The sequence below is a fragment of the Alternaria triticimaculans genome, assembly GCF_023758025.1.
Source record: "Alternaria triticimaculans strain BMP 0046 chromosome Unknown scaffold_8, whole genome shotgun sequence".
Lineage (NCBI taxonomy): Eukaryota > Fungi > Ascomycota > Dothideomycetes > Pleosporales > Pleosporaceae > Alternaria > Alternaria triticimaculans.
In genome coordinates, this window is record NW_026055965.1 from 1,155,926 (window position 1) to 1,178,362 (window position 22,437).

Genomic DNA, 22,437 nt, shown 5'->3' on the forward strand with positions numbered 1-22,437 from the left:
GTCCAGAAGGACGTCGCGTTCGGTCATTATCACCATTGGTCTCGTTCTGCTTATCACTTCGCCTCTGGCATTATACTATTGGTAGTGCCGACCACATCCGGACTTTCCACGCGATTCGGCTGCACGTCCGGGCTATGGACCTGGATGCGATAGTCACGAGCATGGCGATGCCCCACGTTCGAGACGTGGAGCGGGGTCGTGCATCATATGGTAGAGATACGGGTTGAGATAAGGAAGGCGATGAAGAGGTAGAGTTGGAGGAGCATTCTACATATTGGCTTCAATCGTCTATCTTGAAACACTTCTCCATCTATGGCTGGCTTCCTTAGTCTCGCCACCTCATATTGGATTCATGATGCTTCATCAACGGCTTACTAGATCAACACTGCGTTGTGTAGCAAGCAGGAAATACCTCATCAATGGCTTCAACACGTTCGAGACACGTCTCAGCTCTACAACTGCACTGCCACGGATAAAGGCTTCGGCTACACAAATATCAAAACCGTCACCCACACAATACCCGCTATCAGCAATGCCGACGCACATGTTGCTCCGTTCGCTCTTCGTCGCCACAATATCATCTAACAAGTTCCTTCTGATACCATCACTCAACCTGCTCTCCTTCTTCTCGAAACCGAATCGAAGCCTGTTGTTCAATATAGATCGAAACCCTGTATTGAAAGCTATTCTGAAGAGGACCCTATATAATCAGTTCTGCGCCGGAGAAACACAACAAGAGACACGAGCTTGTGTAAAGCAACTGAAAGATTTAGGGTTCAAAGGGGTGATCTTGACATATGCGAAGGAAATGGTGTTCGATCACAAGACCAAGTCTGCAAACCATCATACCTCGGATAGCTTTGTCGATGAAAAGACTAGCATGGCGCATGATGCAGATATCGAGGCATGGAGGGTAGGCACATTAGGAACACTTGATCTCATCTCCGAGGGAGACATCTTGGCTCTGAAGTAGGTATAATCACGATGACATACTGAATGTATCACTGACATCTTCTAGAACGACAGGCGGTGGTCCAGCCGTCTCATCAGCATTCAGCAAAGGCGAGCTTCCACCCCAGCAAATGCTCGACGCCCTAGATGAGATAGCGACCCAATGTAAAGCACGCAATGTCCAGATCATCATCGACGCTGAGTCTCAGCACTGGCAAGAAGGCATTGCTCGCACGACACTCGAACTAATGCGCAAGTTCAACCGCAATGGTAAAGCTGTCATCTACAACACATACCAAGCCTACCTCAAAGACACACCCACAGTCCTCGCACACCATATGGCCAAGGCGGAAAGAGATGGGTTTACTCTTGGTCTCAAGCTCGTGCGTGGTGCATACATCCTTTCCGACAACCGCTCCTTGATCCATGACACCAAAGAAGACACAGATAACGCCTACAATACGATAGCACAGGGTGCGCTTCGTCAGCAAATAGGCAGCTTCGGGGCATTTGGATCATCTGCCCGCCGGTTCCCTTCTGTAAATCTCTTCCTTGCATCTCACAACCGCGAAAGCGTGCTTTCGGCCCACAAGCTCCACAGACAGCGCTCGGAAGCCGGTCTGCCTACTGTTCCCGTCGCTTACGGACAGCTTCACGGCATGTCAGATGAAGTCAGCTTTTCCCTGTTAGCGGAGAAGGGGGCAGGTGGCAAGGCGCCTGAGGTGTTGAAATGCACCACTTGGGGTAGTATGGGCGAATGTGTGGGGTATCTACTTCGGAGGGCTGTGGAGAACCGCGATGCCGTGTTGAGGACTAAGGATGAGTTTACCGCATTGAAGAAGGAAGTTAGGAGGAGGTTCTTCTGGGCGTGATAGAGGGTTGCGAAACTACGCGTAGGAAGTCAAGAGTGGTCAAGTTGTATGAGAGTAGCGGGGCTTGTACGATGCATGATCGTAGGATGCGCATGAATTATCCGTCATGTTTTAGGTGTCGTAGTCATAGTCATAGTCAAATATGACGACTGCTTTGTTGTAAATAAGTGACTACTGTCGGTGTCTGCTTATTATTTTTGTCAAGGGTTCATTGGGATGCAGAAGAGATGTAGGCACGCATGTGGGTCTCCGTAGTGGCTTTCCCCGCTGACAACTGCGCGGAAAAGAGTGGGGGCCGGCTTCCTTCCCGAAACCATCAAACGAAGCCATCAGATCCAATGCGCAGAGTAGAGATATCACTAGTCAAGTACGCTGGAGAGTTTGAAGCTCTTTTGAAAAGGTCAGGGTATTAAAATCCGGAGTCGTACATCAGAGTTACGACAAACGACGTTTCCCAAGCCGCAGGCAACAACACTTTCGCAAGCGACAATGTTAGACAAAACACTATGCATGCTGGGATGCGGTAAGTGCCCCCCACGAAGAACAATGACATGTCTCGAACAAGACCTCTGAACCACCATCGATTAGGCAATCTCGGCACCTCGATCCTCCAAAGCCTCCTAAACGCGCCTCCGGACTCCTTCTGCGGCATCACCCAATTCATCGCCTGCGTGTCAAGCGAATCCTCCGAAAGACGCCTCAAATTCGTCTTCTCGCGGTACGAAAACGTGCAAATCACGCGAGACGACAACGTTTCCGCCATCAAGAGCTCGCATGTGATCATCCTGGGCGTCGATCCGTCCCAAGTAGAAGCCACATTAAGCGATATCGCGATTATAGAGGCATTACGGGGGAAACTGCTCATCAGCATAGTAGCAGGCTGGACGCGCGATGCGATTGAAAGACTCATTGATGCGGAGTGGGAGGTTTGGGAGGGTATTCGGGATCAAGATACGAGAGGAGCTTGGGTTCTACGTACACTACCGAATGTGGCGGCGCTTGTCTCGCAGTCTTTGACTGCTATTGAAGATCATCCTTCACCCACCTTCCCACCTCATTTCAAAGATATAGCAACAGCCATCTTCACGCAAATCGGCAAACCCATGTCCATACCAGCCGCCCTCATGCCCGCTACAACAGCCGTCTCAGGTTCCACACCCGCATTCTGGGCCATCATCGTCGACAGCCTCATCGACGCTGCCGTTGCTGTTGGGTTACCCCGCAAAGTAGCTCAGGAGCAGATCTACCAGAGTATGAGGGGCAGTGCGGAGATGCTTCAGAGTGGGATACAGCCGGGCGAGCTGAGGGATATGGGAACGAGTCCGGAGGGGTGTACGATTGCGGGGGTTATGGTGCTGGAGGAAGGTGGAGTGAGGGGTGTGTTGGGAAAGGCGTTGAGGGAGAGCGTTACGGTTGCTAGGGCTATGGGGAGGGTTGGGGAGAAGGGTGAGGAGGAGGTGCATGTTAATGATACTAGGAAGATCTAGTGAGGGTCGTCCGATTTCGGGTTGAGGCATATGATACAAAGGCCTACAGCACAGTCAGCATAGACACTCAAAGCATGAGAAAGCAAACCACAACACCACATCACATACACACAAACAGCGAGGAAAGTCTTAGAATCATCAACATCTGCTTACTACTCACTACCTACTCACTGGATATAAACCATACCACAGCACGTCAACCGTCGCCGTAGCGTAAACGTACATCCATCCCGACTAAAGGGGCGCATGTGCGTGCGAACACAAACTGCGCCTGATCCTGTTGAACCCATGCTAATGCACCTGCCTGTGATCAAGGTATTTCCCCCACCTTTCGCTCAAACCGAGCTGTCCTTGAAAAGATATAAACGCCAGTTGGTAGTAAGGTTGAAAACGCCAAAAGTAACCCAAATAGGTATACCGGAGCTAAGTAGCAAATGAGATCTGTTGTGACGCCCAAAGGAGAATACACACGTGGTAGGTTCGGAGGTGGTGAAGGAAAATATACACGGTAATGTAGAGTGTGACTGTGTGTGTGAAATACGAACAGTGAATAGTTGCGTTGATACTTCCTTCTCTTTCTTTGTTCTTTAGCCTTCTTTGGGCTTTCAATACTGTGATGACGATGTTGTCATGTTTAGAGGATGCCAGCCCACATGCCTGGGCCTTGTGGGCGGTAGGCTTGCGCGACCTCGGTGCTGCAGCACGACCTCTTCTTGCCAAAGTCCTTCTGGATAGGAAGACGCGAGCAATAAGGAACAGTGTTCTTAGGGGACTGCAGCCCCTTTGGTTCACTGCGCGAGAGGGCGAATGATTGCGACACTGATCTATCAGGAAGCACAGGCTTCTGACCACGAAGGTCGAATGCGGAGCGAGTGCTGTGAAGCAAGTGTCGCACATTCTGCTGGAGATCAACTGAAGACCTTCCACGCTTGCGGCTTGCGGGAGTGACGCACGCAGGGCTGTCGACCTTGCCTGGCGACGAATCCGAATCATCAATATGGAAGCTGTCCAGATCGGGTGAGGACATGGGCTCACTTGGAGCATACTCGTACTGCTCTTTGCACTTCGACAAAACCGGGTACGGGAGCTTCGCGCTGCGGCAGGTCGCCAACCGAGCCAAGCTGGCCTGGCTTTGGTTTGGCGCCCAGCCGGCAGACGAGACCGACGAGATTGATGAAGCACGAGAAGTGCGCGAGTTGTCCGAGATCATTGACTCTGGAGAGGATGATAGAGATGAGTTGGAAGGAGCCAGGGAAGGTCGTCGGCTTGGGAAGTGGTAAGCTTCCAGTCCGTTCCTGATGCTTGGGTTGAACTGGTCTACACAGGTGCGTGCCAGTGAGGAGCACTGTGCCTGTTGCATTGCCGTGCACATCGATGGGCGGCGCGATCCGAAAGCCATGGCACTCGCTGCAGGAGTGTTGCTGGTGATGGATTGCGGGGTCAAGGATGGGGTTGGTAGTGGACCCAAGCGAGCCAGGGATGGCAGTGACGGAGTGTGGGGAAGATCAGGCTTCGGCTCTAGGAAGCGAGGCACTTGATAGCGAGATGGAGTTGGTGTGCTCTCTTGCGATCCGTAGCCATCCATCGATGGGCAGCGGTAGGGCGACGCGTTCAACTGAGGCCTCAGAGGAGGACGTACGGGAGCGTTTGCTGACTTCTTGGGAGCCAACTGGACGATATCCAACTCAGGTGTCAAAATAGGAATGACATCTTTCCAAGTGTTGGGGATGCTAGCGCCAGGTGATGGCGGAGGAAGGGTAGGCGTGTGTCGCAGGACGACTTCTTGCCACTTCTCCCATACCGAATCAACGATGTGCAGTTTCCAGTTGACAGCTTCGAGGAAAGCCATCTCGTTGGTGTTGATTTCGCAAACCTTGAGACCAGAGATCTTGCTCCATGCGCGAGCCGAGTAGTTGCGGTCCTGTAAGTACTTGGATGCGAGGATAAGCGCAGCAAGGAACATGCGACGACCACATTGCAGCGCACGAAGAGATGCGTCTTCAGGCTGGGACATGGTGAAGTCGTGCTTGGGCAGGTGAGGCTTGATCAAGATCAAGTAGTACAAGGCAACTTGGAGAGTAGAGTAGCTGGTGCGAGAGCGACGGAGGGTCTCCTGAATGAACATGCGGAGAGGAAGCACTCCACGTCCAGAAGCATTCTCACAACGGCTCTTGGGCTCTGAAAGTTGCCAGATGACCTCGACCATCTGAGTAGCGGAATCTTAAGGAGGAATAATCAGCGGGGGAACCATGGTCCAGGGATAAAGCGTGTACTAACCGACGAGGCAATCGACGAAATTGACCTTTCGGTCGGATTGCCGTACCAATTGAGGTGGGGGCTTCTGGTTGACAGTGGTCGACGATCGGCGAGGATTCTGTCGCTGCTCCAGAGGTGCCAACAGCTCAGTGCGCAGGGAAGGTAATCTCTCCTGTACAGGCTCCCGGCACACCGTAGACTGGTACTGAGGATATGTGCTAACTCGGCTGATGGGCTGGAAAGCTGACAAGCTCGCAGGGTCGACAATTGTCGGCGGTGCCACTTGGTTGCGACTCCATTCTTCTGAGTCCCAGTTTGAGTGAGACGATGTGGAGCTTGCGCTTGACGCTTGTGACGCAGCGTCTGAGAATACAGAGGAGGTGGAAGAGGAAGCGGAAGAAGAAAGAGGAGCGGCATAAGGGTGGGTCTCAGCCATGTAGCCGTGGCTAGGGAGAGGAATGGCAAGACTCATGGTGAAGGAGGGGTATACAGGACGGGGCCTGGTAAGGAAAGGTAGACAATAAGGAGTGAGCGGAGATGGGACTAGGCTTTGTCGTTACGTCTCGAAGTGCTGACCGTTAGGTAGACCTGGAGGGGTGGCGCAGAGCGTGATCGGGTGGTCGTGGGGTGACCGAGAACTTAACCGATGGGACAAACCGTAGAGGACAACCCTGTGACCTCTGACGTATGATTCGAGACGCTGTTCCCTTGTTGGGATCTTTTCCTCGATCGCGAAATCTCCTCCGTCAAGTGGCCTGATCGTGTGTGATCGTGGTGTGACGGAAGCGGTCTAACGGTCTGAAGAGCTGGGAGAGGGTAGGTTTCGAAGGCGGAACGTATACGTAGGAGGTTGGTAGGGTTTGACGAGTCGCAAGTGGAAGTAGGATTCGAGCAGTGTCAAGTGGTCGAAAAGCTGCCAGGTGCAGACTAGAGCGGGCTCCAGTCACTGTCAACTGCAGAATCACCGAAACAAGACCGTGATAGAAGACCGTCCGCGAAGCACTCTGATACAGCTACTGAACAGCGGGCGCTGTCGCAAGAGCTGGATGTCTGAGGGGATGCGGGGGTCTAGCAAGCGAAGCCTTGGGCGAAGGCTTTGGTTTCGGAAATGGTGGTGAATTCTGAGCGACGAGTGACTGAAGTAGTGTAGGCCGAATGGCACATTGTGGTGATGAGGTGCGACGTGGGAAGCGTTCGAGGATGGCGACTACCTTGACGGGATCACCAAGCTGAGCGACTTCGCGTGTTCGCGGGGAGTGCGATGGGGTGTTTGAGTGTTTGTTTGTTGCAGGTGTTTGTTTTATTATTATTGGGGGTTGGTGTACATAAGAGCTGTTGGTGGTGGAGTTGGGAGGTGTAGGTCTGACGTGTGAGGAAGTGGCGGTCGGGAAGTCGGTAAAGGTGGGAAGGCGCGACTAGAGGGCGTCGGATCGCGACGCAGGTACGGGACGAGGAGGTATAAAAGGACAGGCTCTCTCGTCTCGACGATGACTGGAAGCGCGAGATGAGTCTATGCGGTAGGCGGCAGTGTGGCGGCGACAAAGGTCGATGCGGAGACTGCTACCTGGACAAAGATGGAATGGGTCGGTTTGGGTAGGTAGACGGGTAGGCGACAGAGAACAGACGACACTATTCGCGGTTGGCGTCCTAGATTAGGCCGCAGGGGGCGCTGTAGATGTTCGTGAAGTCCATTGCTGCTGTCTTGATGAGGGTGACGGGCTGGGCGGCGCTGGCGATACTAATAGGAACCCCGTACCTACAGCGCCCCCAGTCCAGTCATCGCACCCGGGCGCACTGGCCAGCTTGCCTCTTTGCCACACAACCCAACCTTGGAAGACTCATCGCGCTGGCTTTTTTTTATTTGCCATCAGCCAGACATGGCAGTGCGTGATTTGCAGCTGCGTTGCTTGGGCAGCGACGTCGCTTTCTTGCCCCCACCACACTGCAGTTGCGTGAAGCAGTTGCGGGTGCTCTACCCTCACCTCGTGAGGCGTGAGACGCTCCATCATCACGCATGGCTCCAAGGCTACAGGCATGCCAACACGGCCTGCCGCCATGCCTGGCGCAGCGGTAAATGGCCCTCTGTAACCCGCCCACTCCCTGCGCGCGCTGAGGCTGTTCACGCTGATTGCGACGCGACCAGCTGCTGCGACACACGGCGTCTCCTTTTCTTTCACACTAGGCGCGTTTGCTCTCGAACGCTCCGTGCCATGGTACGCTGGTAGCGCCAGAGTCGCAGACTGCCTGCTACACCCCCTCATTCTGCCTCCCAGCTATGTTGAGATGAAGGGACCGGCCGACTGGGAGCCAAGGACGCGTCTTCCCATTGCCTGCCGCGCCATTGGACGTGGAGGCGACGCCATGCCAGGAAGGGTTATTTTGTGCCTTCACCGTGCTTTTCGTGGCTATATTTGCGGCCGACCCCCTCGACGGCTGCTGCGACGCTCGTAATCTCAGCTGCTCAGCACGCGACGCCCTCATTTGCAGCCTAGCCGGCCGTCGCGGTGCCGTGATGCAGCAGCGATGGAAACACGGCAGGAAACGCCTCAGCGCAATCGCCATGGCACACAAACCCATCGCGATGACGCAAACGGCGCAAGCAGCAATGAACTGCTGCCAACACATCGCCGCCTTGCGCTGCGACGGCCCAGCTCCACTCCCCTCACCGCAGTGGCTGATGACGCCGGGCCTCTGTCCCAAAGCGATGCCAAACGCGTGCATCCGCCTCTGGCCTCGGCTCTCTACATCCGCGACCATTCGACCGTGTCTCGCGGGCGCGCGATGACCATGGTTCGCGCCTCCCACGCTCACAGCAGAGTTTGCAGCTGCATGTTCATCGTCGCCCCTTCCAGAAGCGCCAAGCGCCCGACGAGCTGACGACTCATCGGTGTTGCCCGCCCCCCATTAGCGCACCTCGGCTGCCGAGATGATCCGCCTTGGTTCAGGGCTGAGTCACGTCGACACACCAACGAGAGCCCTCTCACCATCTCCGCGCAGGCAGAAGAGACACTCGTCCTAGCGTGCCACAGACTAGATCCATAGCCTCACCCAACGGCGCAGATTTGCGCCATCCTGTGTGACCAACTTCCAAGTTTCTTGTACGAGGTACGAGGCACCTGACACCGTGTCTTCACCAGTCGCGTCGAGTAGCCTGGCGCGTAGCCACCGACTAGCATGAAACCATGATCACACGTCTTATTGATGATGATAAAGGGAGGTATGACTCACTGTTGCCTGCGGAAATCATCCTAAACAGAGGCCAGCCGAAGAGGGTTGGGCAGGCAACCGTGGGCGGCAGGAAGGCTGTGGCGGGACCGTTATGCCACTCCGATATCGACTTCCGAATCTTCGAACATGAAGACATATATCTCCCGATAAGATAGCGGTAGTTCAGGAAGGGTACGCTCAGGGTCTACGATATCCAATTTCGGTGAATAATGACATACTGGAAAGCACAGGTGTATAGTACAACCGGAGTATACCCACATACATGTTGAGCTCGATGATTAGTGTTACCCACTGTACGCGTACGAACTATCGAATCTTGCTAGCCGGCTGGAGAAGACATCGGTTCAAGTTGTACCCACAGTCGTTTTCGCCGTGCATGTAGCCCCCATGGTTCACGCAGCCAAACGTACTTGCGAAGAAGAACGAAATTGAAGAATGTACAGTCGCTCATACTCTGCTAGACTCCAACGAAACTATGGCTTCACTTCTTTAGTGGCCATCTATTTTCCCACGAGCGACCTGCGAGTTCTTGGTATATATCCTTCTATCCCAGGATATTCTCCTCTGCGTCGATTATAACCTCTTCGTCCTCCGTCAGCTCTCCAGACGCCTTCCCGAGACGTCTTTTTTGCGCCCGCAATATCGCAATTTCCGAGTCTGTCGGCTTCAGTGGCTTGCCTTCTCGCTCTCTCATCTTCCTATAGTCCCTTTTTGCTTCTCTTCGTAGACGACGTGCCTCGAATCTCCACTCGTGCTTCAACGAGCTGCGAGGTCCGACTTTGCCTGCTGCCTTCGCATCCTCTAAGCAGTTGCGCAGCAACCCTTCCAGCTCTTCCTTTGCATCCTTGTGCTGCTGATGCTTCAGTCTGATCGGAGGAAGATCAATGTCATACTCCAGGAGTGCTTTCGGCGCCACCGCTAAGACCTTCTTCTTGTATTTTCGGGAGAGTTTCTGCACCCGCCTATGACCTTCAATTTTCGTGCGGTTTGGTACAAAATGCAGATCCACCTGCACATCTTTTACCATGAGCTTCTTTGCAGCCTGCTGTACCCTTTCTACGAGAGCTTCATCTCGTCCCCACGAGAGATCGCTGCTCTTTTCAAGATTCGCAAGCACTTCTTGTGCATTGGAAAACACGATCAAGTGGTCGATGTGGTCAGCCATCGCCGCAGCGGCACGGAAAGCTTCCTGGATAGCGATGAGGCTAGCTTCAGTCCAAGAAGGATGATGGCTAACTGTGATGTGCGCTTCCCATTCTCCAGATAGAGGATCGTGGTAGCCTATAGCTGCGGTGCACGGGTCGTCGCGTCTACCTCCATTCCCATCGGCCCATATGACTAGTGCGCGAAGAGAGGTAGGTTGAGTGTAGCTGTTGAGCGCAAATTCTGTGGCCGCGACGGCGTTTTGGATATGGATCGCTCCGGGGAATGAGGACTTAGTCTCCTCTTGGGCGACCGCAGGATCAAAGGATTCGTTCTCATGCATCTTCGCTACGAGTTTGAGCGGTTTGACTGTGTTGATCGCGAGCTGCATAGTATGAGGGGTTAGAGTTTGCCGGGTTGTTTGGCTTCGACGAGGGATGAACAGATGCTCTGATGTCAAGTTTCGATCCTGGAAGGCTCGCGAGTTTGGGTGGTACCAGACTTTCATACCCAGTCAGCTTTTCCTCAGCATCTATATGGTCGATGAAATCGAACCGCGGATCACGATAGAGATTATCACATCTAACGCGCCTTCCATTCAACAGGATCCATATTTGCAGTCAGGCATTTTTCAGGCTATAGTAGTATAAAAGCTTACGCTCTTCCACTTCTAAGTCCTCACACCACACATCTTTTTCATTTCATCTGAGTCAGGATGGCATCACAGCGAACAGCTATCGGACGTGAAGACAAATTCTTGTCGGAGCATCAACTTCATGAATTCCGATTTCTTACCTCAGTCTTATCCTGGACAAACAACATTGGAAAGTCTACTGGCCATACTAAAGTCAACAATCCGGCCTCGAAACACGCACCACTGTACAGGTTCACCGCCGATCTAGCAGACTTGCTCGTCCGTCACTTCGAGGTTGTTGTGGTAACAGCTTCGAACGAAAAGAACCTTCTCGCAATATATGACAACAGTGGGGAAGCAGAACTAGATCCCCAAGAAAATGAAGAGGTGAATGTTACCCAGAATCTGCAAGACTTCAATCGAGGTACAGAGTCGGGAGACAAGGGAATGCATTCAACCCTTAACATCAATTCCACTTCGGCTGCTGCTGACGCCCCCCGCCCTGGATCCCCAAACCTGCCGGTCTTCATGTTTTGGCGGAAGCTAGAAAGGCCCTCAGTCACCGGTTGCAGTATATCTTGAATGGAGAGACAGCCCCACTTGGCTCAGACGATAGCTGGAAAACCGACGACACCTCACATCACTTCTCGATAGTGCAAGGAGACACTTCTCTGCCGCAGACTAGAGCCTACAGCTCTCCGCGACTGCCCACGGTCGTTGAAGGCTGGACATATCCGTCAATTCAGGGGAAAACCAAGAAAGTCTCTGCGCGACCGTAAAGCGCAAGCCAAATGTTACGATTGCAACGGGCGTATCGCGGGCATCTTCGCGCTAGGCAATTTCGGTCAACTCCCACATCGCGTGTCGAATCTGCATTCGCGCGGGCCTCACTCAATACTGGGCAAGAAGCAGCGGGGAAGCTACGATCGAGTCGCGGACGGCGGGTGATGGATAATCAGGCACCTGGACGTATACAACGAGCGCTATGCGGAGAATTCGCGTCTCGAAAGCAAGGGCTGGAGATCGTCGGCTTGTCAGGGCAGTGTCGGTGTTAGTGTAGTTGGAGGTGAGGCAATGCGCATAGCGACGTTTGGTTCACTAGCAGCCGCTATGGCGTCAGACTTAACTAGTTAACATCGTACCAAACGGCTTTAACTTGCTCGGAAGATCATCCCGATGCGCAGCATCGTCTTCGCCGACGCGTTATTTGAGTTGTTGTAAAGTGCAGGGGTGCGATCATCGTATCTGCATAGATGGTTGGTGTTAGTGCGTGAGCTTGAATCGGTGGTATTCCACGAAAACACACTTCATGTTTGGGGGTGCATGACAGAAGGAAATGTTACCTCAATCGAAAGTGCTACTCAGAGATGACTGGAAAGCTAGACTTGGCAGAAATGTTTGATTGTAACAACATGGTATATACTAATAAAATTTAAACGCGAATTGTCTGATCTGCTTCCATGCTTATTAAGTACCCGCTCATAACTCCCTGTGATCCAAAGGTATCCGAATGTGTCATTTCTCCATGTTCACAACGTAGATGCGCCTCAGTTGAAGCCTCCGGGCATGAAAGGACACCTGCCGCCCTCAGCCTCAGTATTAGAAGACGATGACACAGCAGGGTGGTCAGCAGGCAGGCCCTGGGTTGTCGACATCTTCTCTTCGGTCGTCATCTTATCAAGACGTTCGATCGTCTCCTTGACCTCCTCTTTGCTCTGGATGAACTCATCGGGTAGCTCCTGCTCCTCGGGCGCCTTTATGCCAGCCTGAGCTTCATCGAGAGCGTCTGCTGGTGACATGTTCTTGGGCTTCTCCTCCTTCTTCACGACGCCGTCAGGCGCGATCTGCCTGAACATGTCCATCGGGTCGAACCAGGTGCGAACGGACTGTAGTTGCACCTTGTCGTTGACCGTTGCGACCGTGACACCTTGGATGTCGATTGAGCCTCCGTGTGCCTTGGCTGTGACCTTCTCGCCCTTGTTGTTGAAGCCGACGTAGTCGTTCTTCATTTGGCCCCAATGGCGCCATCGGAAGCTGACTGTTGGTGGGCCGCTGTAGACTTCTAGTACCTCCCATGCGAAGGTAGGCATCATGCGCTTGAACGTCTTGTGTGACGAGGCAAAGTCGGAGTAGTCGGGCGAGTAGTACTCGTTCGGCGCAATGATAGCATTGTATGTGCCGACCTTGAGCATAGCCTCTGCACCTTCAGCCTTGCCGCCATTGATAGCGAATGAGTAGTTTTCCCGATCGATCGTACGCCAGTCGTCGATGTTGGGCTTGAAGGACGCTTCGACTTCCCAGTTCTTGACGAGATTCTGTACGAGCTCAGGAAGAGACCCAGCCTCGTGTGTCATTTGCTTTGCTGTGCATGCTTAGTAAACTGCATTGTGTCTGACATGCAGGCTCATTGCCACATCTGGTAACTTACTCTCAGCGAACACCTTTCTGGTTTTTGAGTAATCAGGCGCTCTGCCGTATCGCCACTTGGCATCATTGTCCCCCAGAACAGCATCAGGGTTTGTGAGGTAGTCAGGTAGTGCGGGTGCAGCTTCCTGCGCAGGTGGTTGCTGAACGTCTGCGCTCGCCATTGTGGACAGTGAGTATGTGATGGAGTAACTTGGATGAAAAGAATGTACAGATCTGGGAAGACTAGTACTGAGGAAGCGCGACTATTCCTGGTATCAACCTGATGTGGCAAAGTGTTATGAATTTTGAAGTGGTACAAATATGCTGTCAAACCGAGGAAAGACACTCATGCTTTATATGTTGGGTGTAGTCAGTAAGCAGGGTAATACCCACACCAATCGACGCCAGTCAACAATGGCTTGATGACCCTGCAGCTGTGATACACAGCCTCTATCCAGTAGTTTGCGGGCGGGAAGGGTAGAAACCTCCGCAAGGGGATGCTGAAGCGGCTGGGCGAACTTTCCCACCGTGAAGCAGACTGGAGAGGCAAAGTGATGTGGGGTGCCAGCCGTCAAACTGATAGCCGGGACGAGACGGGGCAAGAACTGCCTGGACCTAAGGGTCTAGTCCGTTAGACGAGTACGCCTAGATGCATACATGGTCAGGTTGTACCATGTCGGAATTCCCGTTATATTCATCTGAACTCGGGTTGCACAGGCTGTTAGCTTCGTGAGACTGTTACATAGCGGAGACTCCATCTCGAGGCTCTGACTGCATTCCTGTCCGCTGTATTTGCTTCTCTTTGAGGTCGCAATATTGCATTTGCCATCGCGCTGCTCCTCGCCGTTGCAGCGCTGTAGCGGCACGCTTAGCGCGATCACATAAGGGCCCAGGGTGAAACAGCGGAAGACGTGCCGAGCGGGAGATCGCTTGGGGCGTAACTCCGAGGAGGCAATATATACCTCGCTTGTTTGAAGTTCCCCAGTTCCGCGTTCGAGACTCTGGTTCCAAGATGCAGTGATATTGCCAAGCAGGCAAGGCGGCCAAGGTGGAGAGGTTGAAGCAATCGTGTTGTCGTGAAGGAGCACCAACTCTAGACTTGGGTAAATGCCATGAGCAAATTTCGCAGCGGTACTCGGGCTCCATCCACTAGCCATGTACAACCAGCAAAGTCCCTGACAGTTGAGTAGGCCGAACACGCGGAGATCCCGAGGTCAGGCTAGTAATGCCCCGTACGGCTTGTTGCGTCTCAGGATGATTGCAAACTTTGGTACAGAGCTGATCTTCTTATTGTAGTGCCTCTGCAAGGTTGCTGGTGACGGCTCCAAGACACCGATTAAGTCTCGTTGAAGGTACCAGATACCGGGAATAACTGCCTGTAACACGAGCACGAGGTACACCGAGTCTCTCTCGTGTCAGACAAGATGGTTGAGAGCGTATCGGCAGAAGCCATCCTGGACGCCCTCGAATGCGGCGGATGAAATCGAACTGTGGCGCTTTTGTGGCGGTTATGCTGGGTGCTAAACGTTAGCTGCAGCGAGAGAGAAGCCCGCCAGCCGTCTCGTCAGATCTAGCCGATCCTCGAAATTGCTCATCCACAGGGGGGGAACTCCGATCCTTTGTGCAAGCTGCTCAACATTTGCGTTGATGGAAATTTGGCGCGCTGGTGAAGATACGAGGCGCAGACAATACAGGACTTGTCTCCAGGAGGCTCGTGGTTAGCGCAATGACATCATCCTGACATTCACGGGCCTCGAGACTGTAGCGTTTCACGCGTCCGCAACGCTGCCTGCTGTGTACTCTACCAACAACCGCAACAAAATTGAAGTTCAACATGGGACGTCGAGACCGTCTCATCAGCGCGTCTATATTACGCGCCATCTTCAGATCAGATTCGCCTCGTAAGGATGAAAGCGCGCGCTTGGGTTTATTTGCGCGCATCTATGCCTTCTTCGCTGTCTTCAGTCTGACTCTCGCTCGTTATCGCGCATCTCTGTTCAAGAAACTGAGGAATGACACATGGGAGATTGAAGAGGAAGGGTACATCGAGAGCTTCCGCCCAAGCAAGAGCAAACGGACCGATCTGATCGCCATTGGGGACCTGGGCTACTCAGGCTCGGTACGCGCGGAACATGGCATCTGAGGACGACAGGCTAATGCGCATCAGACATTCTTCACGACACCTAATTCTAAGTACCTGATCAAGTCCCTGCCGCGCAAGTTTGAGCAATCCTTCTTCCGTGATCGCCTCCTCGAGCCCTATGTCGAACACATGGAGCTGAATGAGGACTCCCTCCTCGTCCGCATAACCGACCTCCTCTACTGTCCTACAGCTACCGTCGGAGCCGCTGTAGGCACCGCGCCGAGCCATCATATAATAATGGAGAACATTCTGTACGGGAAGTCGAGCTGCAGCAAGGCCCAACAGAAGCGATGGGAGACGTATGACCTCAAGCCCAATGACTACTTCTACCCAGAACGTGACGTGGCTAACGGGCGCCTGGCCCCCGAGAGCGTCAAGGAGCGCCTCATTGATGAATTCGAAGACAAGATCAGAGTGACTATCGATCAGAAAGAGGAGCTTGTTGCGCAGCTATCCAGGGATTCTAAGATTTTACAAGGCAATAATGCGGTTGACTACTCGCTATTCCTCGTCCGCTATCCCGCCGACCTGAACTCTGGTGATGTGCCGCCGCCCCCTGGTCGAGGATCTACATGGCGCACAGGTGTCGTATCGCGCGACGGCAAGTGGGTTTACCGGGCCATCGTACTCGACTTCTTCTGGGCAAAAGACGCACTCCAGGCCCAGACGATGACGGGACTCGTCAAACTCTTCAACACGTTAAAGTTTGGAAAAGATCATGGCCCGATGAGCATTACGACGACAAGCGATGAATATAGACAAAGATTCCTGGGAATGGTGGAGGACATGGTCGAGGTACCAGACAGCGCTGGCAGACCAGCAGGGGAAATACGCAGCCCTGCATCGGTAGCTGCTGATCAAGTGTAGTCGAGCGGCCCACGATGACTGAATGATCTTCATCTCGTTCTCTTCGTTGTCGGTCTGGCGTTGGGTTACTCCGGAGTAGTAGGATGCATAAGATACCCGGTCCATGCACATGCAGTTGGACGCTCAAATTCTAATCACATTCCTCGATGAAATCCATACGAGTGCGCGTAGAAAGCCATGGTTGTGCAACCCATGTCATGATGGCGGTGAAGCACAAAAGTCCAAACGTGGCGTCATCGCACATAGCCCCAACCCTCCGAGTGGTCGATGTCACGAAGCCGACGAGCCTTGCCAACGCACAGCAATGTCACGATAGGCTGCACCCTGGTCATTCCTAGTAGATACCCTGCGTTGTAAGGAATTGCAACCCGGTTTTGGGCAAGGGGATTGGAATGTGTATTCCGAATCGTCTTGGCCCGCCGCCCCATAGGAGGCCAGACCCTATGTAGGATTACACGCGGAGAGTAGGTGTAATGCCGACCGTGCGTCCCTTGCATTGAACATGATCTCCGAAGGCCACAGTAGATGCCATTCGTGCTGCTGTTGCTGCTGCGTCGATGGGAAGAGTGAAGAGCAGAAAAAAGGCGCATTGATGACATGGACATGTGCATGAATGACTGCAAGATCACCGTTGATCGAGGTGCTTTTTGCATCGTAGGATTCATCTACCAGAGAGGCTGAGGAAGCGACGATCCCCAGGTTGCGGCTCCAATGACAGCGGCGCACGAGCCAGGCGGATGACGTACGACGTCATTTTGGCAGTTTGTAGGAGGCGGCTGCCACGGCGTCGCACGTATGCGCCGAATGAGCTATATCATCGTCTTTAAGCGCAGCTACCCAATTGCCATATCTAATTGCTTCTTGCCGCCATCCGTCAAGGTCACTTGCCGCGGCGCATCCTATAATCCCTTACCTCGCCTACACCCCCGCGCACTTTCTTCAAGACAAATTCTCTGCCAACCCACCTCACCCTCTCCAGGTACCATCTACATCGCTTATACACACCAGAACGCGCGCTGAGTAGTCCGGCCTATCGCTATCCGGCCTTGCTGCAGACTATCCTCCCAACCTTTGGAACTAGGCCCCCTCGTCGAATCGCTGGGACCGGTCGACTGCGCTCCAATCACAGCGCTGCTCGCAAGACAGTCCTACGTCACATCACGACATCCGGCTTTCGCGGCCCCCATCTGAAGCATGGCGGCCCTAGCCTTCAAGGCCATCAGCTACGGCGCAGAGCAGATTCCCGACAGCTTCTTCCACAAGTTACCCGGCGGCTACTTTGCACCCCCAGACTCGAAAGAGGGCAAGAAGAGAGGCAAGCACCTGAACCGCAACGAACGAGACGCAAGACAACGGCACCGGAGCGAAGACCGATCCAGTAAGCGCAGCTCCCGGCAAGAGCGCAGCCCGCCGACAGAGTACTCTGACTACACCGACGACACCGACTACGAGCGCGAACGCGAGCGCCGAAAGAGGGAGCGACGACGCGCAAAGAGCACGGGAACCACTGCTAGTAGGAGTCTGAGTCGCGGACGCCACGGACGACACAGCAGCGACCTGGACGGGCAGCACAGCGATTCACGAGACATGGCCTCACCTCAGCAGGGACAGCCTTACTTCCCTCCTCCGCCCACTTCCGAATACAAGCCCTATAATCCGCAGGAATATGCACCGAGCCCCGTGCAGGACCGCCGCCCTTCTGTCACTCCAGCCTACGGATACTCTCCTCAGGTAAATAATTTTTCCTCTTTTCGACGCGCAACACTTGCGACCATGCCCGAGCATCCAACACCGGCGAACTCTTGTCCGCCCATGTTGCGAAGCCGGACCACGTCAGCGACTTCCAGCCCTTTTTCCTTTCAGCCTCATTTACTTCGCACGCTTTCTCGTGGTTCTCCCGTTTCTGCTGCTTTCACTCCGTCATACGAGCCGCCTCTCGCGGCCTTGCTCCAGCGCCCACTCACTAACACTCCGAAGCCACCACCTACAGAGCCGCGCAATGTCTCATTAGACTATGGCCAGTACGATGCGCCCCGAAGCTCTAGGTACGCTCCCGGCCCCGGCTACGCTCCCTCGCCCGCTGTGGATGCGCCTATCCCTCCTCCGCCAGTGGGATCGAATTCCCCTATGAACCCTTACCACCACACCGAGTTCCCTGCGAGCGGCGCTGGCTACCAGCCATCTCCCCCGCCCTTCAACCGTCAGCGCTCCAACTCTCAGCCTACTTTCGCGCCTGTGCCCAGCGCAGTCTACCCGACCTACGTGCCCCCATCGGCTGAACAGTCAATGGCCGCATACACCGACACTCGCTCCTCCCGCCGTGAGAGTACCAAGCCTCGTCGCGAACATCGCCACAGGGCTAGGTCCGTTGACTCTCACTCCCATCAGTCCCGCTCTAGCAAAGATTCCCGTCGCGATGATTCACGCATGACTAAAATGCGTGATAGATTTGACGGCATGGATCTGCGCGAAAAGAGTTTGGCGGCTTCGGTGGGAGGTGCGTTGGCGGGAGGACTCGCGGGCAGGTCTTTGGGTAAAAGTAGGCTGACCACACTGGCAGGAGCAGCTGCGGGTGCGTTGGGTGCCAGGCAGATGGCGACACGCTCGAGGTGAGTCTTGCGCACACAATTGACTAGTCTTCGTTCTAATTCCATCATAGAAGCGGAAGCGACCGCCATTCCAAGTCCCGCTCTCGCTCCCGATCACGAACGCGTGCGCATGACCGCGAACGCAGCAAAGGCCCCAGCCTCCGTGCTAGAAGCCGCAGCGTGATAGACCGCCTCCGTTCCAAGTCGCGCGGACACGACGATCGCGACTCGCGAAAGGATGACAGGCGCGACCGCGATCGCCGTCCAGATCATGGATACGACTATGGTCGCGATGACTACGACTACTTCAGCAGCGATTCTGAGGGTGATGGTAGCCCTGTGAAAACGAGGCGCCATCGTAGGAGGGACTATTAGAGTCTAGAGGAGGACCGTTGGTAAGCGTAGACATCCCTACGAGTGTATTATTATATTTCTTTTACTTCCCGAGCTTCTTGTGTTCCATCTGTGTTTGGTTTTGACTGCGATTTTGGATCATGTATGGATACGAGACGACACTCACGATTTACGACATTGATGAAGGATACGACAAAGATCAGGGATGTGGTCAGGAACGATGAGCTTTCGTTTGTTTACATCGCGAGTCATACGCGTCAACCTTGGTAGCTTGTTTATTTACATCAACCAGTCGTTACTTCGATGGACAGATGTAGAGATGTGAATGTGATGCTTTGAAATGCTGCCTGTACCCCCTAATGCCAACCACCGATCTAAATTTTATAAACCAAAAACGCCCTCAAATGCTCAATGTGCTCTCAAATCATGGTATCATGCCAAAATGCTTGTCCCAAACGATCCCTCCAATTCACCCAACCTTCGTAAACGTACTCATCCCTCAGCACGGAAACGGAATCAGATTCACGACTCCCGCCTGGGCAACCTCACTCCCCACACCCACCTCCTGCAACGCAGCTTTGAACCTAATTTCCGTCCTAGCCGCCAGTACCTGTCCCGCCAATTCGACCAAGCTCTGTCCGCACAGCCTCTCCCTTCCCACCACGAAATCAAAGTAGCTCTCCGGAAAGTCAAAGTGCAAAGTAATGTCCCTGACGAGCAAATCCTTCATCGCCTTCTTGAACAACGTGTTACTATCCGCCATGTAGAACCCCGTAAGCAGTTTCTGAACTTGCAATCTCTCGGTATCGGCCTTGAACTTGTCGCTGAGAGCATGAGCGTCCTGGCCTGTAGTACTTCCAACGTAGCGGCGCGTGTCTGCGCAGATTTTCAAGCTGAGCAGACTGGGCGAGACGGTGCTGAGGAGGTAGGATAAGCTGGTGGTGTAGCGATCTGCGCCAGTGCATACGGGTTTCCAGATTCCGTCGCGCGAGTCTAGGGACGTGGTCATGGAGGTAGGGTAGTAGAGGAGGTCGACTTCGAGATGACGGACCAAGGGAAGATCGGTGAGTTGGAGAGGGGGTTCAAAGGCGCCGGATCCTTCTTCTTCTTGTTGTTGGTCGTCGATGGCATCTTTGCTGGTTGGAGTGGGTGGTATGGATGTGATGTAAAAGGTGTTTTTGCCGAAGAATACGGAGCGGGCTTCGTGGTGTATTTGTTTGTTTGTTCGGAGGATGGCTGTGTGGAGGTCGTATTTTGTGTCCTGACGGGCGACGGAGCCTTTGATGGATGATGGAGCGACGAGAAGATGTGTATAGATGTGTAAACGGAGCTCTGGGGGGAGAATATCCAGGAACGGTGAGCGTGTTGATTTCGCCATGGTGGTTGACGTGTTCAAGGAATTGAGTTTATCCGTCAACTTATAGTAACTCGACTCGACTGATTAGTTGGCGACAGGAAGGATATGGGCCGATATATCGTATCGAGAAATGAGGCTCAGATCCTTAGCAAGACCAGCCTTATGGGTCGTGAGAGAGTCGGAATAGTAGAGTGAGCAGCTTTCCACAACATCAACATCAGCCACAGCAGCGCACACCCCCGGTCTTTATTCTCGAAGACGGCATCAAGTGACCCATTCCGCAATCGTCATCCTGTTGCAAGCCCATGAATTCATTACACTTGACTCGCTCCACCTAGCTATCTAGGAAGCCGTGTAGCCAGGAACCCCTTCACTGGCAACGGCCTTAGGAGACCCTTAGCAAGAAAAACGTCCATGCGCTCACGATGCAGACTTCCAAATACTCCTAGCTCTGCCGTCCAAAGACGCGATTGACGTGCAGATCATCGATGTTCGCAAGGATCATGTGGAAGGACTGAGGCGTTCGGCTGCAGACATCCTTGCGCCCAATGTACCGGTGTAGAAGGTGATGAAACTATGGTAGGTGCTCAAGGCGGTTCGGCAAGGCTCCGGAGGGCATGTCGAGCGGCTGGCTAGCAGGCACGAAGCAGACGCCCCGATATGTCAGGGAGAAAGTCCGGTAGCGCGGCCATGGTGTGTTTCTAGAAACATTGAAAAGAAGGTTTATTCGATTGAGAACAGACATCCAAGAAGCGTAGTCTCGCATGTCGGCTGCGCTAGGTTCCAAGTCTTGTTCTAGAGTGTTTCCACGGGCGAGCGCGGAAGAGTTAGTCCGCGCCTGTCTGATACAAGTCTCAAGAAGAGCGTTGGTGATGCCCCAAACGGCCCACACGGCGAATATGCGGCATCGTGTGCAAGTGGAGAGTTGATGTCAAAGTTGATCCCTTGCTTTTTTTCCCGCTTGATTGCCGAATCGGCATGTTCCTTTGTCCTGGGTAACCAAGCCGGGCTATCTTAACTCCAGTCGGGCAGACTTGCACTCGTTTCCTGCTGTTCCGAACAACTCAGTACCTGTCGGCCGAAGACTCCGGCACACACCCCGTAAAACAGCGCCGTTTTGCTGTCCTTTGTTCGACGCACGCCCGAGGTCCACCCTCGTTGACCTTCCAAACAGCCTCAAGACCTGAAGCACAGCCCGCTGTGTCGACTAACTAGCGAAATTCCGCTGTAGTAGATACTCTAGCTGCAGCACTAGATATTCACATGCGATTCGACGGCGCGGCGTGCATCTACCATGCCGCGCAAGGCTCAAACGCTCGGCATCACAACAAAGCCACAGCAGGTAAGATACAAGAAACAGAAGCGGGAACGCACATGGCACGCTAGCAAGATCAGCACTAGAGGGTCGGGAAGAACAGTTCCACGCGAATGATAAACGAGGGAGACGCTCAAGTCGGCTCCACACTCGTCTCTAGTTCCATTGAACCGGAAAGGGCGTTGTGCCTCACTCATGCAATGTCATGCACCGACGAGCCATCGCCTGACCTGACTTTGGGCCTGAATGTGGTCTCCTCTTTACCGCTACTCATCGCACACCTGGCGCGCTTGTCGAACAAAGACGATCCCAAGCTACGAGCCGTGTCGAAACAAACCATCCAGTATACGAGCGAACCATGGAAACAAATCTGACATGCGGCAAGCCACCGAAAGAGACTTCCCCGTGTCATGGCATTGGCATTGGCATGGGCGTATCGTTGGGTCTCTCCGAACGACAATCGGACCCTGAACGTCCATCATCCCACCTATCTTGCATGCGCATCGTCGATATACCCCTCCGTCCGGCTTCTGTCTCCGCTCCGCTCCCATCGCACCCCCCGATCCTCCCTCATATGACGACGTACCAAGACCGCCCGGGCAGCAACGTCGACGCTTCCTGCCAGCAAACCGCACCAAAAGCCCAATGGGAAGGGCAACAAAAAAGGACGCTTTGAACCAAGCAATAGATAGCGGTGTGTAACCGGATCCAACTCCGCAGGCACCTCCTCAATCAACCTGCATAGCCCACATCATCTCTCGTGACGAGGCGGGGAGGGGCGCTTACCATCACAAACGGTCCGATCGCAGGTCCCGCTCTCCAAGCAGAAAGGAAAA

General features: G+C 53.7%; 8 protein-coding genes across 8 annotated transcripts; 4 read left to right on the forward strand and 4 right to left on the reverse strand.

Annotated features, from left to right (window-relative positions):
* Positions 1-532: 532 nt before the first annotated feature.
* On the forward strand, positions 533-1,823 carry J4E78_006298 (uncharacterized protein; the record flags this gene model as incomplete). The annotated part of the gene is made up of 2 exons (XM_049366911.1): positions 533-969; positions 1,019-1,823. The coding sequence occupies 2 exons, from the start codon at positions 533-535 to the stop codon at positions 1,821-1,823; spliced, it is 1,242 nt and encodes a 413-aa protein (XP_049221617.1).
* Positions 1,824-2,374: 551 nt separating this feature from the next.
* Positions 2,375-3,310, forward strand: J4E78_006299 (uncharacterized protein; the record flags this gene model as incomplete). Its single annotated transcript, XM_049366912.1, has 1 exon — positions 2,375-3,310. The coding sequence occupies one exon, from the start codon at positions 2,375-2,377 to the stop codon at positions 3,308-3,310; it is 936 nt and encodes a 311-aa protein (XP_049221618.1).
* A 634-nt stretch (positions 3,311-3,944) lies between these two features.
* J4E78_006300 (uncharacterized protein) lies at positions 3,945-6,038 on the reverse strand (the record flags this gene model as incomplete). The annotated part of the gene is made up of 2 exons (XM_049366913.1): positions 3,945-5,530; positions 5,588-6,038. The coding sequence occupies 2 exons, from the start codon at positions 6,036-6,038 to the stop codon at positions 3,945-3,947; spliced, it is 2,037 nt and encodes a 678-aa protein (XP_049221619.1).
* Positions 6,039-9,338: 3,300 nt separating this feature from the next.
* On the reverse strand, positions 9,339-10,328 carry J4E78_006301 (uncharacterized protein; the record flags this gene model as incomplete). Its single annotated transcript, XM_049366914.1, has 1 exon — positions 9,339-10,328. The coding sequence occupies one exon, from the start codon at positions 10,326-10,328 to the stop codon at positions 9,339-9,341; it is 990 nt and encodes a 329-aa protein (XP_049221620.1).
* A 1,790-nt stretch (positions 10,329-12,118) lies between these two features.
* On the reverse strand, positions 12,119-13,159 carry J4E78_006302 (uncharacterized protein; the record flags this gene model as incomplete). Its single annotated transcript, XM_049366915.1, has 2 exons — positions 12,119-12,933; positions 13,000-13,159. 2 exons carry the CDS (start codon positions 13,157-13,159, stop codon positions 12,119-12,121), a joined length of 975 nt encoding a protein of 324 aa, XP_049221621.1.
* A 1,652-nt stretch (positions 13,160-14,811) lies between these two features.
* Positions 14,812-15,987, forward strand: J4E78_006303 (uncharacterized protein; the record flags this gene model as incomplete). Its single annotated transcript, XM_049366916.1, has 2 exons — positions 14,812-15,096; positions 15,145-15,987. 2 exons carry the CDS (start codon positions 14,812-14,814, stop codon positions 15,985-15,987), a joined length of 1,128 nt encoding a protein of 375 aa, XP_049221622.1.
* Positions 15,988-17,181: 1,194 nt separating this feature from the next.
* J4E78_006304 (uncharacterized protein) lies at positions 17,182-18,950 on the forward strand (the record flags this gene model as incomplete). The annotated part of the gene is made up of 5 exons (XM_049366917.1): positions 17,182-17,718; positions 17,965-18,350; positions 18,435-18,484; positions 18,548-18,596; positions 18,647-18,950. 5 exons carry the CDS (start codon positions 17,182-17,184, stop codon positions 18,948-18,950), a joined length of 1,326 nt encoding a protein of 441 aa, XP_049221623.1.
* A 478-nt stretch (positions 18,951-19,428) lies between these two features.
* On the reverse strand, positions 19,429-20,307 carry J4E78_006305 (uncharacterized protein; the record flags this gene model as incomplete). The annotated part of the gene is made up of 1 exon (XM_049366918.1): positions 19,429-20,307. The coding sequence occupies one exon, from the start codon at positions 20,305-20,307 to the stop codon at positions 19,429-19,431; it is 879 nt and encodes a 292-aa protein (XP_049221624.1).
* Between the last annotated feature and the right edge of the window lie 2,130 nt (positions 20,308-22,437).